This window comes from Medicago sativa, chromosome 2, assembly GCF_051527215.1.
Source record: "Medicago sativa cultivar Bolivia chromosome 2, Bolivia_mono, whole genome shotgun sequence".
Lineage (NCBI taxonomy): Eukaryota > Viridiplantae > Streptophyta > Magnoliopsida > Fabales > Fabaceae > Medicago > Medicago sativa.
The window spans coordinates 70,303,093-70,318,795 of NC_140750.1; the positions used below are offsets into that span (position 1 = coordinate 70,303,093).

At 32.2% G+C, this 15,703-nt stretch overlaps 3 protein-coding genes across 3 annotated transcripts; all 3 read left to right on the top strand.

Moving 5' to 3' along the window:
- Positions 1-1,294: 1,294 nt before the first annotated feature.
- Positions 1,295-3,856, top strand: LOC146950231 (Pollen Ole e 1 allergen and extensin family protein). Its single transcript, XM_085746164.1, has 2 exons — positions 1,295-1,490; positions 3,176-3,856. The coding sequence occupies exons 1-2, from the start codon at positions 1,361-1,363 to the stop codon at positions 3,562-3,564; spliced, it is 519 nt and encodes a 172-aa protein (XP_085602290.1). The 5' UTR covers positions 1,295-1,360; the 3' UTR covers positions 3,565-3,856.
- Positions 3,857-8,987: 5,131 nt separating this feature from the next.
- On the top strand, positions 8,988-11,310 carry LOC146950232 (NAC domain-containing protein 90-like). Its single transcript, XM_085746163.1, has 3 exons — positions 8,988-9,184; positions 10,001-10,290; positions 10,733-11,310. The coding sequence occupies exons 1-3, from the start codon at positions 9,028-9,030 to the stop codon at positions 11,048-11,050; spliced, it is 765 nt and encodes a 254-aa protein (XP_085602289.1). The 5' UTR covers positions 8,988-9,027; the 3' UTR covers positions 11,051-11,310.
- Positions 11,311-12,939: 1,629 nt separating this feature from the next.
- LOC146950233 (neoxanthin synthase, chloroplastic-like) lies at positions 12,940-14,893 on the top strand. Its single transcript, XM_085746165.1, has one exon. The coding sequence runs from the start codon at positions 13,169-13,171 to the stop codon at positions 14,675-14,677; it is 1,509 nt and encodes a 502-aa protein (XP_085602291.1). The 5' UTR covers positions 12,940-13,168; the 3' UTR covers positions 14,678-14,893.
- Positions 14,894-15,703: the final 810 nt, after the last annotated feature.

Below are 15,703 nucleotides of genomic sequence, written 5' to 3' on the forward strand. Positions count from 1 at the left end.
TTCTTCCTTTTTGACACCATAACAAGTAAATTCCTTGTTAATTAACGCCTCTTATGCATGCATTCTCACTACAAGGATTGTTTGTCGTTTAACAAACTTCACCTCGAAGTTGAAATATAAAGATAACAGAGAAATAATACGAGAAACAACAATACATAATTCTGAATCACCACGGTAATTAGATGAGATTGCTTGCACAAGTGTTGCTGAGTCGGAGTCAAACACAACCTTTATGTTAATTCTAGATTAAGGCAAAATTATACTATGAGTTCTTAAGTTAATTTTAGATTTCATTTTGGTCCCATATGTTTTTTTCGTTTCATTTTGATCCCTTAAATTACAAAAGTCAGACAATTTGGTTAGTAAGTTTTTTTTTTAGTTTAATTTTGGTTACTTAACTTGCAAATATTAGTTACTTTCATCTTTTAAGTTACAAATTTTTTACACTTTAGTTCTTGTTATCAAAGATCAAATGTCTTAATATTTGTAGCTTAAGAGAATAAAATGAAAAACACTTTAAAAATAAAGTATATAACATATGTAGCTTAAGAGACCAAAATAAAACAAAACAAATATAAGAACCGAAGTGAATCCTAAAAATAACTTAAGAGATCAAAAGTGTAATTTAACCTAAAATTAAATATCCTATGCTGCATTTGTTATTATTGTCCTAATTTGTTTTTCCGTTTGATTATTTTATGTAAAAAAGTGACATACACCACCTGAAAATTCACACACATAAAAGAAATATCCCCAGTTCAAATTCGGATAATCACAACTAACAATCTCGACATTATCAGTTGAGTTATGTCTTACATATATCTCTCTCTTTTTTCTTTTTCTTCTTTTTAAATGCTAGAGTTTTGTACTTAAAAAATCCTATGTTGCATGAAGTAATTTTTTGCTTGTAGATAGAAAAAATATGAAGTTTCATCTTAACATTTATTCTAAGTCTCATTATATATGTTACGTTGGACCGGCACTTATTACCACTTTCCATACAGTCACGGATAATCGTATTTTTGTTTTGAAAAGTACCACTTTTAATTCGTTTCGTACCGACTTTATTCACGTGATGCATCAATATGTGGACGCCTACGTAAAATTTTTGCTACCATATATGTACATGATGATGATACAACTATAAATTTTTTGTTTAAGTAAATTCTCACATAACTAAACTCTACATGCAAAAACTTAACTATAGTTAAGTGGATACCAACAACTAATAGCAGCTTACATTTAATATGATTTTAAGTCACAAGCTGTCACTATATATAACTACCATCTTCTCTTCAACATTCTCTAACTTACTTATCTGTCACACATATTGCTATTTCTTGCTTTCACAACGCTCAATATGGCATTTGTTCATGTTATCACAACACTTCTTTTTGCATTAGCTTTTGCTAGAATTGATCATTCAGAATGCCAAATGGTAAAGGGCAAAGTCTCTTGCAATGATTGTGCTCAGGACTATGATTTCTCTGGTTTGTCTCAAATCTCATCACATTTATTTAATTTACTTGATTTCAGATTATATTTATGTTTTATTTTATTTCAACTAACTCAATTTCCTAGCTTATTAATATATCCTGATCAATCCTAGGTAAGTATATACTCCATCAACGTTTTAGGTTTATTGAATATATAATATATTTTGTCTTTATATAGACCAGATATATTAGTCATTCATTGGAATACCTAATGACACCAATAATAAAAATTATGTGCGGTCACAACTGCAATTGTGTGTAATCTATATAATTTTCATAATAATAATAATAATAGTATTAAAGACTTGTGCAAGTAATTTTGTACAATATCAAATATTGCTACATAATTAATTGTAATAGTGATTATAATTAAGCTTTAATACCTTAGGTAAATTCTTCAAAATAATACTATCATATAATTCATGGATCAAAATCTTTTATGTTTCTCAATGAAATGGAGGACTCTATAATGACATAGAGAGACGAATTAATGAGTTTGATAAGTTTCTTGTTTAATGGGATCCATATTGGTGGATCCACAAAACTGATTAATATGTGTTTTCTCTCTCAAATGAAATTCCATTTCTTTTAAAAAGTGAGAGGATCTTGATCCATAATTATCTAATAGGACAGCCCCAACAAATCTAAAGATCTAAAACGAACTTTAAAATGACACACTTTAAGTCGTGTCAAATTTTAAGTTGTTTACAAAAAAAATCTCCGTTTACATGTTGTTTTACAATTTTTAATAAAAAAATTCAAATCTTAATATTGTAGATTTTTTTAGAGCAATTCTTAATATAGTATTAATCACATTTTTTAATTCAATACTAAAATCTTAAACTACTTTAAAAAATGGGACAAAGTTAATATTTATTTAATAATGTTAGGAACACATTCTCTAACATACACATCTTAATTAACACACTCTTTTACATGTTGAACTTCATATTGATCCCATAAAATTACGTGGATCCCATATGAATTTTAATCAGTAGAAGAGACTAGAAAGTGTGTTTTAGAGAGTGTGATGCTCAGGGGCGTAGCCCTTCATGCACATGGAGTGGCCTTGGCTACCCCAAAAAAAAAAAATTATTCTTGAGCTGGTTGGTATGTATTTATATCTAGCTACCTCAAATAATAAACATTGAGCCACCTCAAACAAGTTCAATTGCCGATTTTTAACATAAATAAGAAAGTAAAAAAATTACTACACAATTGATAGATTAATTTGTATTGGTTTGGTACTTTCGGACTTCCGGTCAGTCTCAATAACAAATATAGAGAAAACTTTTTCGACAATACAAATTATCAAGACCAATAGTCATAAACATATTGAATGGACAATGAGTTTCTTGTAAATAACCTATTTGTTTACGTTGAAAAATACATTATTAATCTATTTTGTAAATAGTCGATTATGGATAAAATTGGATTTTTGAAATGCATTTTGCCCAACATTTCTAAATAGTTATTGTCAATTTTTATCATTTGTTGCTGCTCTAAGTTAATTTTCATGTATCGACTAATTTTCATGTTGATTTAAAAAAAAAATATAGTTGGCCCCTGCGTAAATTTTTTGCTAGCTTCGCCGTTGGTGATGCTACAACTTCTCATATTTTTTAGGTGTAGAACATACATCCACACATTTTCAATTTACAACTCTACCATGGTTTCAGGAATTAAGGTCTCAATGAAGTGTGAAGGAGTGAAAAACATGGCAATGGCAACTACAGAAAATGATGGCTCCTTCATGGTTGATCTTTCCACAAGCCATGCAAAACTTCCTTATGATAATTGCCATGCAAAACTTCTTGGTGGGCCAACTAACCTTTATGCTTCAAGAAGAAACCAATTCTCCCAAATTGTGAAGGGAAAAGAGGAAAATAGCTACACACTATCCACTCCTCTCAGTTTCTTCACTTCTTGCCCCCAAAACAAAGAATGCAAAACTGAGAAAAATGAGTTTGGTTCATCAAAAAGCATCAATTTCCCCTTGCCTCCAGAGTGGGGTTTGGCACCAAGTAGTTATTATCTTCCTTTCTTCCCCATCATTGGAATACCATGATCATATGTTCCATTAATTACACTATTATATGGCTTTGTTGTCACCTGGAAGAATGGAAGACATAGTGGTAAAAAATAATAATGTATGTTTAAGAAGTTTGTGAAGGAAGTTCATTTCTTTATTTTATTTAATTTTTTGTTGCCAAGCCAGTTCATTAATTCCTAGGTTCAAAAGCTGATAAGTATATCTTGCTGTTTTGTCCGGTATTTATGTTGAACTATTATGATATGTAAAAGCTTTATTCTGAATATGTAATGACTTGAGTTAATCCATATGAACCATATATATCCTAGCTACTTTTGTAACTAGACCTTGCACCCGTGCTGCCGCACGGGTCATATTGATGACGAACAAAATATTCAATTATATTGTTAATTCATAATCTATTTGTGCAAATACAATGTTAAAAATAATAATACAACCTAAAAAAGGTACATTACGAAAAATTTCCTTGTAAACAACATTGTATTTAGGATGATTTGAATGATTTAAAAATTCGCCGCAATCTAAAATATGAGAACCATCTCCACCATATACTAACAAATACAGGTGTTTCATTTGTTGAAACTGACATTAAATATATGGTAGTTTGTCCACAAAGATTAGTTTTCGAATAGTTGTTCGAAACGAATATCTTAATCATTTTGGATATTCGCCGCTACATAGGGAAACATAGAATTATGATTTGAATAATAATTAACTTGAGATCAGTTATGAATTGACTATGGGTAGATGTCGAAAAATTTCCTTTATTTGAATGCATTTTGTGCCTTTTAACTGCAATCTTGCTTTAACAGTCACCACAATTTAAGATATTAGATGCACTGATGGATAAGATAACATGGTTTCTTAGATTATCTTGCAGTGAATAATTGCATCAGTTCTTGCTTCTTGAAAAATTAGAATATTAGCTATACGTAACAGATATGAAGTTATGATTGATGGTAATAATGTCATAAGCAATGAGATTATAATAAGGTACGTTGTTCGTAGAAGGTTGCTCGGAATGATAACATAATAGAGATCAGTCAGCAATTTACTATACTAAGATGTCAAATAGCGTCCTGTTCAACATTAAGTGACAAAGTTTAGCAGAAAATATTATGTGTACTGTAACTACTATGGTTTAACAGTCACCAAACTTTAAAACATAAGCTGAACTGATCGCATGCATTTTGTAGATACAATGAGTTGCAAGGTAAGGTTTTAATTTGATGCTTTTTTCCAATCGTATAATAGAGTATGTTGCAGAGAAAATATATTGTCAGTTATCGCTTCACAGAGATTTATGAAATTAGTTATACTTAACGGATACGAAGTGGTGATACCAGTGTAACTAAATGTGGACCTTTCAATACTCGTGCTCTTTTTCTCTTCAGATTCAAGTAACTATAACTGTAAAAAAAAGTTTAGAACATCAAAAGGTAAGAATTAAAAAAAAAAGTTCAGAACAATCAAAAGGTTTATGTCATTAGATAACAAAATTATAATTGTTCCCCATCTGCAAAATGTGTAGACAAAATTTTATCAAATAAACAATAAAAGATTAATAATCACAACATTCTCATGTCTAGTCCATGTCAAGGAAGTTTGAAAATTGAAAAAACCAAAGAAGACACAATCAAAATAGATAGTTAACTGAATCAGATGCTATAGGAAATTTATTTGCAAAAGAATGAACACCGGATATCACACAACCATGATTAGAGAAACAGATTAGAGAGAACATACATACCTTCTATTAGTTTCTTTCCTACGGACAACATAATTTGAAGTTATTTAATTCCTCAATGATTCAGTTACTCTCAATTTCACAGCAAATCATCTAATACCATAAAAGATAAAGAATCACAGACAAAACAATAGTTGTAACAAATAAAAGCTAAAAAAAAAACTTAAATATAGATGATAGCAGCAGAAGAGGCATTGATCTGTTTTCATAACAGCAACCACCACCTGAGTTCTTCAACAGTGGGAAGGGTGAATTTAGTGTTTGTGATTGTGATTTCTGGTGATGCAATTTCACAAAGGTGGGGTCGGAAATTAGGGTTTTCCAACACTTACTTACATACCTGAATCGAAGAAAAGATCTTATAGGAAGAAACGAAAGTACATCAAGGATGAGATCGCTAGATAGGATCGAGGGGACTGCCGGCGATGGAGTCATTGTCATGGCGATGATGGTAATGACGTGATGAAAGTTGACCGCGACGATGGTTTGTTGACGGTGGCGACGGTGACGGTTGGTTAGTGATGATTGTTTGGTTACTGCACTGATGGTGTGGATAATGAATGGTGATAGTGAACAGAGAAGTGAGAGAGAGGGAGATGGAACAATGAAAAACAATGGTGTATTGAAGTTGAAAAAAAAGAGATGACACAGATAAAGTAAAAGAGATGGTTTATTTTGATTTTCATATATAAGCATCAGATTGACTATATCATTAGTTGTCGACATGTTTAAACAATGAACAAATTTGTGGAAAAAAGTTACTGTATGAAGGGAAAAAATGGTTGAAAATCACAAACTTTTGGGTTTAGATTGCGAAGGAGAAAAAAAGGTTCAAAACTGTTTGGAAAGAAAGGAAAAAGAATTAATTGGTTTTTAGAAAAGGGAGTTTAATGTTGGATATCATGTAGTGGAAGCCAAATGATATCACAAAAACAGTAAGTGGCTTGGTGGTCAAAATGCTTTGAAGTAACCAATATGTCGTCATAGGTTCAAATCTTTGGAGAGAATTTTTTTCATAAATATTTTTCAAAACCCTCAAAAAAGGCAGGAGGACACAAAGGTAATTGTGAGATATAAATTAGGTTTATGGTTTTCATATTAGGCATGCATTAAGATGTAATTAAATTTTTATACATGAAGAATCATAGCAAATGAGTCTTCAGTAGTAAAATGGCCACTGGTCCAGTAGTTTAGTGGTTGGAGCTCACACATTTTAAATATGAAAAAGTGAGGGTGTCTAGGATTCAAACATCAGCTCCTGCATATATTATGCAATGTCCCTACCAACTAAGACGACAACTCTGCTCATTAGGTAACTTGAGTTTTTATTGGGTGTTTGGCCTTAGAGTAATATGTTTCTACACTATAGATTTTTTTTGTGAGTGGAACAACAAAAAAAGAGCACCTAAAGCATTGCATATAAGTTTTGTTTTTGAAAGAAATCATATAAATATTGAGTTGGAAAGAAATCATCCACAAAAACGGTAATTGTGTTGAGTGACTAAGACACTTTTTTCTTTGCATCTAGGGCTGGGAATAGGCCAGGCCGGCCTACAGGGGGTCTACGACCTGGCCTGTTTTGGCCTGGCCTGACCTGTTTAGTAGATAGGTCTTGGCTTAGGCTTTTTAAAAAGCATGTTTAGTTAAATAGGTCAGGCTTAGGCTTCCAGAAAAGCCTGTTAAGCCTAATAGGCAAGCCTATTAATACTTATTTATTAAAAAATGTTTTTTTATATTAAAATAATTGCATACATTAAAAATATAAACATCTTTTTCTCTATCTATTAGTCCCTTAATAGGCTTTGTTGTTATAGGCTTTTAAGTAGTCTTTAATCTAGTTAAAATTTACTTGTAGTTAAATAGGCTTTTAAGTAGGTTTTAAGGCATGTTTAACTTATTTAGTAGGCCAAATGAACTATTTGATGGTCTTAATATAAAGTAGGCTTGTAAGTAGGCTTTCAGGCCAGTCCAGGCTTTTAAATAGGTCAGGCCAGGCCAAGAAAAATGGCCTATGATAGGCCATAGGCCAGGCTCAGGCTTGTAAATTTTTTCGTAGGCCAGGCTCAGGCCTATCAAAGCCTGACCTGGCCTAGCCTATTCCCACCCCTATTTGCATCCAAGATTTGTTTGGATTTATTTATTTGAGTTTATCAAATACACCGAAAAAAGAAAACCATAACAAAAATTGAGTTTATCTACTGACATAATATTGCGAGACTGTTATATAGAGAATCAGTTTATAAATGTTCGTAGGGTGTTTTCAGCTTATTTCTATAAGTTCTTCAAATAACTCATACAATTTACAATTTATGTGAAAACAATTTGACTTTATTTTACATTTTGTTATAAAAATAAATTATACATGCATACGCATTTATATGTACTTTATGCGAGTTTAGCTTAGTTGGTATGAAAATTGAATAAAATATACAGGGTTAGGGTTCGAACCCAAAAAAAAACAGTTATATTATAGATGTTTATGTTATAAGAACTTAATTATACCTTGTTTATTAATCAAGGTCTAATTTTTTTTGGTAAAATGTCATTAGTTAATTTACTATTATATATGAAATTCCACACATTAACTTTAACATGAAAAATCATGCCATAGTTTGATTTCAATAAATTCACATGACATCCTTTTTGTTTTTTATGACACCAAATAAAAAGTTTCACAATAATCAAATGAAAGAGTATTTACATAATAGTACATTATTTTTGAACCCTGAAAGAGTATTAAGAATGCATGAAATCTGCAAGATTTCATATACAAGTTCCCAAAGGTGTAGTCTATGTATGAATTAGAACACTGCACAAGTATTTAGAAAAAGATTTATAATTTGATCTAGTTGCTAACAGTTGGGTCATGAGGGCGTTAGATTACTTGACACTCACAACAATCTCTCTCAAGTGATCTAAACTTGAGCTTTGATACCACATGAGAGGGAGCCTCACTAGTTTGGGTAATCAGACGAAGTGAGATTGAACACCTCATCTTCTTTTAAAGTTGGGTCATCTCACTTATTTTTTTGTTCAACTTTAGCTTCCATTAAATGTGAAACTTTAACTCAAACTTAACACATAAGGTAAATGACAAATTCTCACTCTTTCTCGTAAGCTAATCACAAACATTTTTGCTAAAAAATGGGTTGTATCAGAATACGGGAAGTATGCAAAATTTTGGAATTTTATTTGTTTGGATTTAAATTTGAATTTACTGCACTCAACAATCCACGTATTCATGCGGTTAGCATGTTGATAGTTGTTGAGTCTCAATTTCAAATAATCCATATCTTAATATAAGTATTTCATTTTAAAAAAAAATCAAAATATGCATCAAAATCTCAATCTTTTGATCTCGATCTAACGGCCACCGACATATTATCAAAGTGGATTCCTAGAGTTGGTCAGCGAATCCATAAGATGACAAATGCGATGATGATAACCATGATGCAAAAAGCATGCCCAAAATGAGGGAACACATTTTGGGGGGCAAAACAAAATGACGTTTTCTTTCTTCGTAACCGCGTTGAAGCTTCTAACCCATCCCCACCTCAAACAATCTTTTCCCATTTTACACGGAGAATCTCTCTTATCACGTCTTTAACTAATATAAAGAATATATATATATATATATATATATATATATATATATATATATATATATTTTGATTGGAAATAATGTACAAACAGTAATTAATATAGACAAAATAATATCAACTACAAACAATATGGAGGATTCCCCACCTGGTTTTCGTTTCTATCCTACAGAAGAAGAGCTAGTTGGCTTCTATCTACACAACCAGCTGGAAGGACAAAAGCATGAAGACATAAACAAAATTATACCTGTCATTGATATCAATGGCAAAGAGCCATGGAACCTTCCAAGTACGTACGTAACACAATTTTTTTACGTGACTCATTCATTTCTTCATGATATATATCACTTTTATAATTTTGATTGTCTCAAAATAATTCTCATTCAAAATATACTTCAATATCTCACAACACTAGAAATATAAAATTAGCCATGAAGACAAAAATTATCTCAAATTCTCTAGTTACTTAATTTAGTGATTTTATATTTGACATGCATCCTCTATCTTTCTTTTTTATTTTTTTAGGGAAACATGCATACTCTATCTATAAGTAGTGTCATGGTAAGTTAATATTTTTTATATTCTATCAGAAAAAAAGTTAATATTTTTCATAGATACAATACAATAGTTATTTTTTTTTATATACAAATAAATATTTCAGCTTAACAAGTACATGTCTATGATTCCCTAAATATGTCTAAGATTGACACCGTCATTCATGTAGATATTTTCTATGATATTATACCACATGTAGGGTTGTATATGAGGCAGGGCGAAGAGGGCGACCGTCACATGCCCCAACAAATAAGTACGAAATTTGGGCCCCAATTTTTTTTAGGGGTTTATTAGGCCTTAAAAATTGCTTAGTTTTTTATATCAAATTTTATGTATGTATGTATGTATGTATGTATATATATATATATATATATATATATATATATATATATATATATATATATATATATATATATATTAGTTAGAACCCAAATTGTAGGTTCGTCCTAGGCTACCAAAATCTCAGAAACGGCCCCTGAACACATGTGAGAGTAATATCTTACTAAAATATGATTGATGACAATGTAAATAAACTCTTGCTTGTAATCAGCATTTGCAGGGGAGAGATGTCGTGGAGACACAGAGCAATGGTTTTTCTTTTCACCAAGACAAGAGAGAGAGTTGAGAGGTGGAAGACCAAACAGAACAACATCTTGTGGGTATTGGAAAGCTACGGGTTCTCCTAGCTACGTTTACTCTTCTAACAACAAAGTTATTGGAATAAGGAAAACCATGGTGTTTTACATAGGAAAAGCTCCATCTGGAAGGAAAACCAAATGGAAGATGCATGAATATAAAGCCATTGAACCATCTGATCCATCCAATACAAACCCTCCTAAGGTATATTTGAAAAAGTAAAACTCGTCAGCATGATTAATATTAATCATGCTAATGAGTTCTTATTTTTCCCTTCCTTTTTGGATCGTGTTTGAGGATTGCATCGGTTATGTTTGACCGTGATTCTCAAATAATATGTCACATATTGTAGTGTGATTCCACCTTAAAATATTTATCATAAATTTATAAACTTAAAAAGAGATCCATGACAACAATCAAGATTGTGACGTCATAATTTCAAAAATTTTTGTGTCTACAATGCTACTAAATGTGATTAAAGTCATATTGATCATATTTGAATGTGATTTTATACAATATACAATAAATTTTGACGCGGTCTTAATATGACCACGATATAAAATCGTAGTCATAAATTCACATGTTATCATAACCTTAATTTTTTTAATTTTTTAATTGATCAATAATTTATTTTGGTGTGTTGTAGCTGCGACACGAAATCAGCTTGTGTCGCGTTTATGTGATATCGGGAAGCTTTAGTTCATTTGATCGAAGACCATTAGAGGGGCCAAAGACGGAGTTACAACTTGATCATGTTGCTTCAACAAGTGCTCATCAACAAGTGGTAGCAGAGCTCGATGGATCAAACTTATCAACTTCCCACTCGGGAGAGGTAGGGAGAGACCCTGATGCTGCTCTTAATATTGGAGGGTCAAGTGGCACGAATTGGAATGATGTACCAAATAATGGGGTTGATGAACCTGACGAGCCTCTTTGGGAATGGGAACAACTAAATTGGATCTAACCTTATAAGTCAAAGCATGCATAGACCTTGCAAGACCTCTTTCATGTGGACGTGGTTGGTAAAAAAAGACCAAGACAATCGGGAATATATAACACAATAAATTTTTTTTGGCTTAATTGTAGTTTTGCTCCTCGTATTTTCATTATATTTGTTGTTTACAATAGTAAAAAGCAACATCTTGTCATTTCTCTTTTTTGAATCGAAAAAAATCTTGTCATTCTTATAGGAATAATCATTATTTGTAGTTTCAGTCTTTCAAATGCCTTGAAATAATATAAAAACAGTAATATTTTTTTCTTTTCAGTTCAAGTGTAAGTTATTTTTACCATGTTATAATACGAAGTTTTCACCACTATTTAGCAATGAGTACTAATTTTTGTCGAAAAATATGTAGAACATACAAGATGAGTTTCCTGTTCTATTAGAATTTTCTCCACATGCATAAGTAAATTTCTTTTTTTTTTAATCAATTAGTCTAGTGAGTAGAAATCCACCTTTAAAATAAATAAATAAATAAATGGATGTTTAGGGTTTAAACCCCAACCTTATCTGATGGCTCTTGCCAACTTAATTAAATTCATGGGAATAATTGCTTTTAATTTGTTGTCTTTTTTGACAAGTGTAGTGTTTTGAATTTATCTCCATCTCAAATTATTATTATTTTTTTGAAAAAGACAGAAATATATTTATATAATACATAAAGTGTGTGAAAGATAAATAAAGTACAACTACAACTCAAAATGCAATTTGTCAAAGTATAAACCTTCACCTAGATACAAAATAATGACTTCACACCAAAGGATTAGCCACTAATAATGCAAATAAAACATAACTTTCCCACCAAAGACCCGAAACACAGAATAGATTTTTTGTTCATGTAACTCAATCTTAAAACTTTAACATTAGTTTTAGGCCACCACAAAGACTATAACATTACCGATTCGAGTAAACTAACAACAACGATCTCCTTTTAATTTGTTGGAAGATCTTAGCATTTCACACATTCCTTATATATAGTCCAAACACAAGTCATTCAAACACAAGTCATTCAAACCACATGAATTTTTTCTTGATGCACTTTATGACTCAAACAAAGGCCATGAAAAAATGAACATATACCATAACATTATTTGGCATTACACAACTAATCTCCAACCAAACACCAAGCTCCAAATATTGCCAAAAATCGAGCCCTCCACAAATAAGTGTATAGATGTTTCGTGTAATCCACACTCAGCAAAACACAAAAATTGTATCCAAATATGAGGCTCCACGACTCTGCAAGATTGTCTTTCATAAGAAGTCTATTGTTCAACGGACATAAAGAAACATGCCTTCATTGGCACAAGTTCATTTCAACGAGAGAGTTTTAAATACTAGACATTTTGTAAATAGACAATATTAAAGCTTTTTTACAAGTCTATTTAACTAAAAGTCATGCTACCATTCCATTGGATATCTCATTTAATTTAACGGTGGAATTTATTAATCCAATAAGTGAAATTACCTTTTATGTAATAGAAGACTTGTCTCACTTATGCACCATAAAATTGGCATCAAAACAATACTTATTGTTCAACACATTTTTTCATAAGTATTGTTCAAATAATATGAACATTTTTTTATTAGTAACCAACCGGCATATATTTGAAGGTACCGTAGTTGTTGTGACTTTTTTTTTTTGTTCCTTGTAAACTAACTCTAGTCCCTCAAAAAAACAAAACTCTTGTGATCAATTTTTGTTCAAGAAGTAAAAATATAGTATAGTAGTGTCGTTACATGACATCATTAACATCAGGTTCGTCGTATCTGCAACCAATTTATAAGCTTGCGCCAAAATTGTGTGACAAAGGAAAAGCATCATTTTGGTGCTTTTAGTTTATGATTCCTTTTTGTCTCCATGCAAATCTTTTTCATTACCAAACTTCTCTTTACTGTTCTGTTCATTAATATTACCAAAAACAACTTTTTCATTACCAAACTTCTCTTTACTGTTCTGTTCATTAATATTACCAAAAACAAAACATCACAGTTATAGCCCTCTTTTCCACACAAACATTTCTCCTTCAATCTGATCACAATCACAAAACAAAAAAAAAAAACACCCTTCCGCAAAACATGGGAACTAGTCTTATGTTAATTTCTCCACCGCCTCCAACAAAAACTCACCAATTCACATCTTCAACATTTCCTTTCCTCAAAACCCATCACACAATATCACTTCCTTCTTCAAGAAAAACTAGTACCAAGATCAACAGCACCAAAAAGTTAGGAAATTTTCTTGACTTGAAACCCGAGTATCAACCCGAAGCCTTAAATTTCGACCTTCCGTGGCACCACCCTTCTGATCGTTCTCAATTCGACGTGATCATAATCGGTGCTGGCCCTGCAGGCATTCGCCTTGCGGAACAAGTTTCCCTTTATGGAATCAAGGTTTGTTGTGTTGATCCTAACCCTCTATCTATGTGGCCAAATAACTATGGTGTGTGGTTGGATGAGTTTGAAGGACTTGGGCTAGAAGATTGTTTAGATAAAACATGGCCTATGGCTTCTATTTATATCGATGATAACAAAACGAAGTATTTGGATCGTTGCTATGGAAGGGTTAGTAGGAAGAAACTTAAGGAGAAATTGGTTAAAGGTTGTGTTTTTAACGGTGTTAGATTTTACAAGGCTAAAGTATGGGAGATTAAGCATCATGAGTTTGAGTCTACTGTTGTTTGTGATGATGGAACAATGTTGAAAGGGAGTTTAGTTGTTGATGCTAGTGGTTTTGGTAGTAATTTTACAGATTATGATAATCATAAGTTGAGAAAGAGAAACTATGGTTGTCAAATTGCTCATGGTGTTCTGGTTGAAGTTGATGCTCATCCTTTTGATTTGGATAAAATGGTTTTGATGGATTGGAGAGATTCCCATTTGGGAAATGAACCTTATTTGAGAGATGGTAATTCAAAGTTTCCAACTTTTCTGTATGCTATGCCATTTAGTTCCAATTTGATTTTTCTCGAAGAAACTTCGCTTGTTAGTCGTCCGGTTTTGTCTTATATGGATGTGAAGAGAAGAATGGTTGCAAGGTTAAGGCATTTGGGAATTAATGTGAAAAGGGTATTGGAAGATGAAAAGTGTTTGATTCCAATGGGAGGACCTTTACCAAGGATATCTCAAAATGTGATGCCATTTGGTGGAAATTCTGGTATAGTCCATCCTTCAACTGGATACATGGTGGCTAGAACAATGACACTAGCACCTATTGTAGCTGCTTCTATTAATGAGTGTCTTGGCTCCACAAGAATGATAAGAGGGAAAAATCTTTATGCTAATGTTTGGAATAGTATGTGGCCTATTGAGAGAAGATTTGTTAGGGAATGTTACTGTTTTGGAATGGAGACTTTATTGAAGCTTGATTTGAATGAAACTAGAAGTTTCTTTGATGCATTCTTTGACTTGAAACCTTATTACTGGCAAGGGTTTTTGTCTTCAAAATTGAGTTTAAAGGACTTTGCTTTGTTAAGCTTATCACTCTTTGGACATGCCTCAAATTCATCAAGGTTTGATATTGTCACAAAGTGTCCTGTTCCATTGGCTAAATTGATGGGTAATATTGCTTTAGAATCTATAGGATGATGGAAGGTTTTGAAATACAATTTTATGGTTTGTTCCTGTCATAGCTGAACTTTAAAATTGATCTATTGAATTATCAATAAAAATATCATAGTTTACCAGTTGAAAATTAGTACACTGAATTGAATTTGTTATTGACATCCACTGCTTTGTAATATCTAGCAACCACCGGATATTAGGACATGGTTGGTTTTATAAATTGTTTTCCGTTGTTATGTATTTTTTTACTTGTTTTCAAATATTATACATGAAACAAAAAATTTAGCACAAGATGAACCAAAAATGAGCTGCATAGTATCAGAACTCAACAAGCTACTAACACATGAAATAATTAGCACCATGGGGGAGTGGATTAATAATGGGTTGTCCTGGAGGCTATCTTGGAAACGTAATGCTATTGATTGGGAGGCCGAACTGGTGCAGAATTCGAACAAGCTGCTGCTTTCAGCGTCTCCAATGCAGGACCAGCCTGATACTGGGTATGGAAACCAGATTATACGCAGGGATTCAGCTGCAACAGCTGATGTGGAATGCTATCAGATTTATGTGCAGGCGATGAATTTACAGCAGCATATCACCTAATTTGGCAATGTGTCGTAAGTCCAAGTTTTCGTGTGGAAGCTCCTGCAGAAGAGGCTTCCGTCAATGTTGAATTTAATCACAAGAAACATTATGCTTGCGGATCATAATTCATCATTTGGGTTCTGTTCCGACAATAATTAGAGCGAGGAACATCTTTTCTTCGGCTGTCTATGAAGTGTTGTGGTTTGGTTGAAGGTTTATCAGTGGATTGGAGTGTCAATTGTAATTCATGTAGATCCTGTGGTACATCTGCTGCAGCATAATGTGTCTTTATGGGGAGTGAAAAACAAAAGGCTCGGTCTGTTGTTGTGGGGAGTGGTTGTTTGGTCTTTATAGATTGCTAGAAATAATATAATTTTTATGGACAGTATTCCTAATGTGTTCAAGTTTAATAGTAATAAGATAGACTGCACCAAAATAGAACAATAACGAATACCGAATTTAATA

Coding starts and splice junctions, on each gene's coding strand:
- LOC146950232 (XM_085746163.1), top strand. CDS start 9,028: ATGGAGGATTCCCCACCTGGTTTTCGTTTCTATCCTACAGAAGAAGAG. Junction 9,185..10,000: donor AGAGCCATGGAACCTTCCAA/GTACGTACGTAA, acceptor GCTTGTAATCAG/CATTTGCAGGGGAGAGATGT. Junction 10,291..10,732: donor CCAATACAAACCCTCCTAAG/GTATATTTGAAA, acceptor GGTGTGTTGTAG/CTGCGACACGAAATCAGCTT.
- LOC146950231 (XM_085746164.1), top strand. CDS start 1,361: ATGGCATTTGTTCATGTTATCACAACACTTCTTTTTGCATTAGCTTTT. Junction 1,491..3,175: donor TCAGGACTATGATTTCTCTG/GTTTGTCTCAAA, acceptor CCATGGTTTCAG/GAATTAAGGTCTCAATGAAG.
- LOC146950233 (XM_085746165.1), top strand. CDS start 13,169: ATGGGAACTAGTCTTATGTTAATTTCTCCACCGCCTCCAACAAAAACT.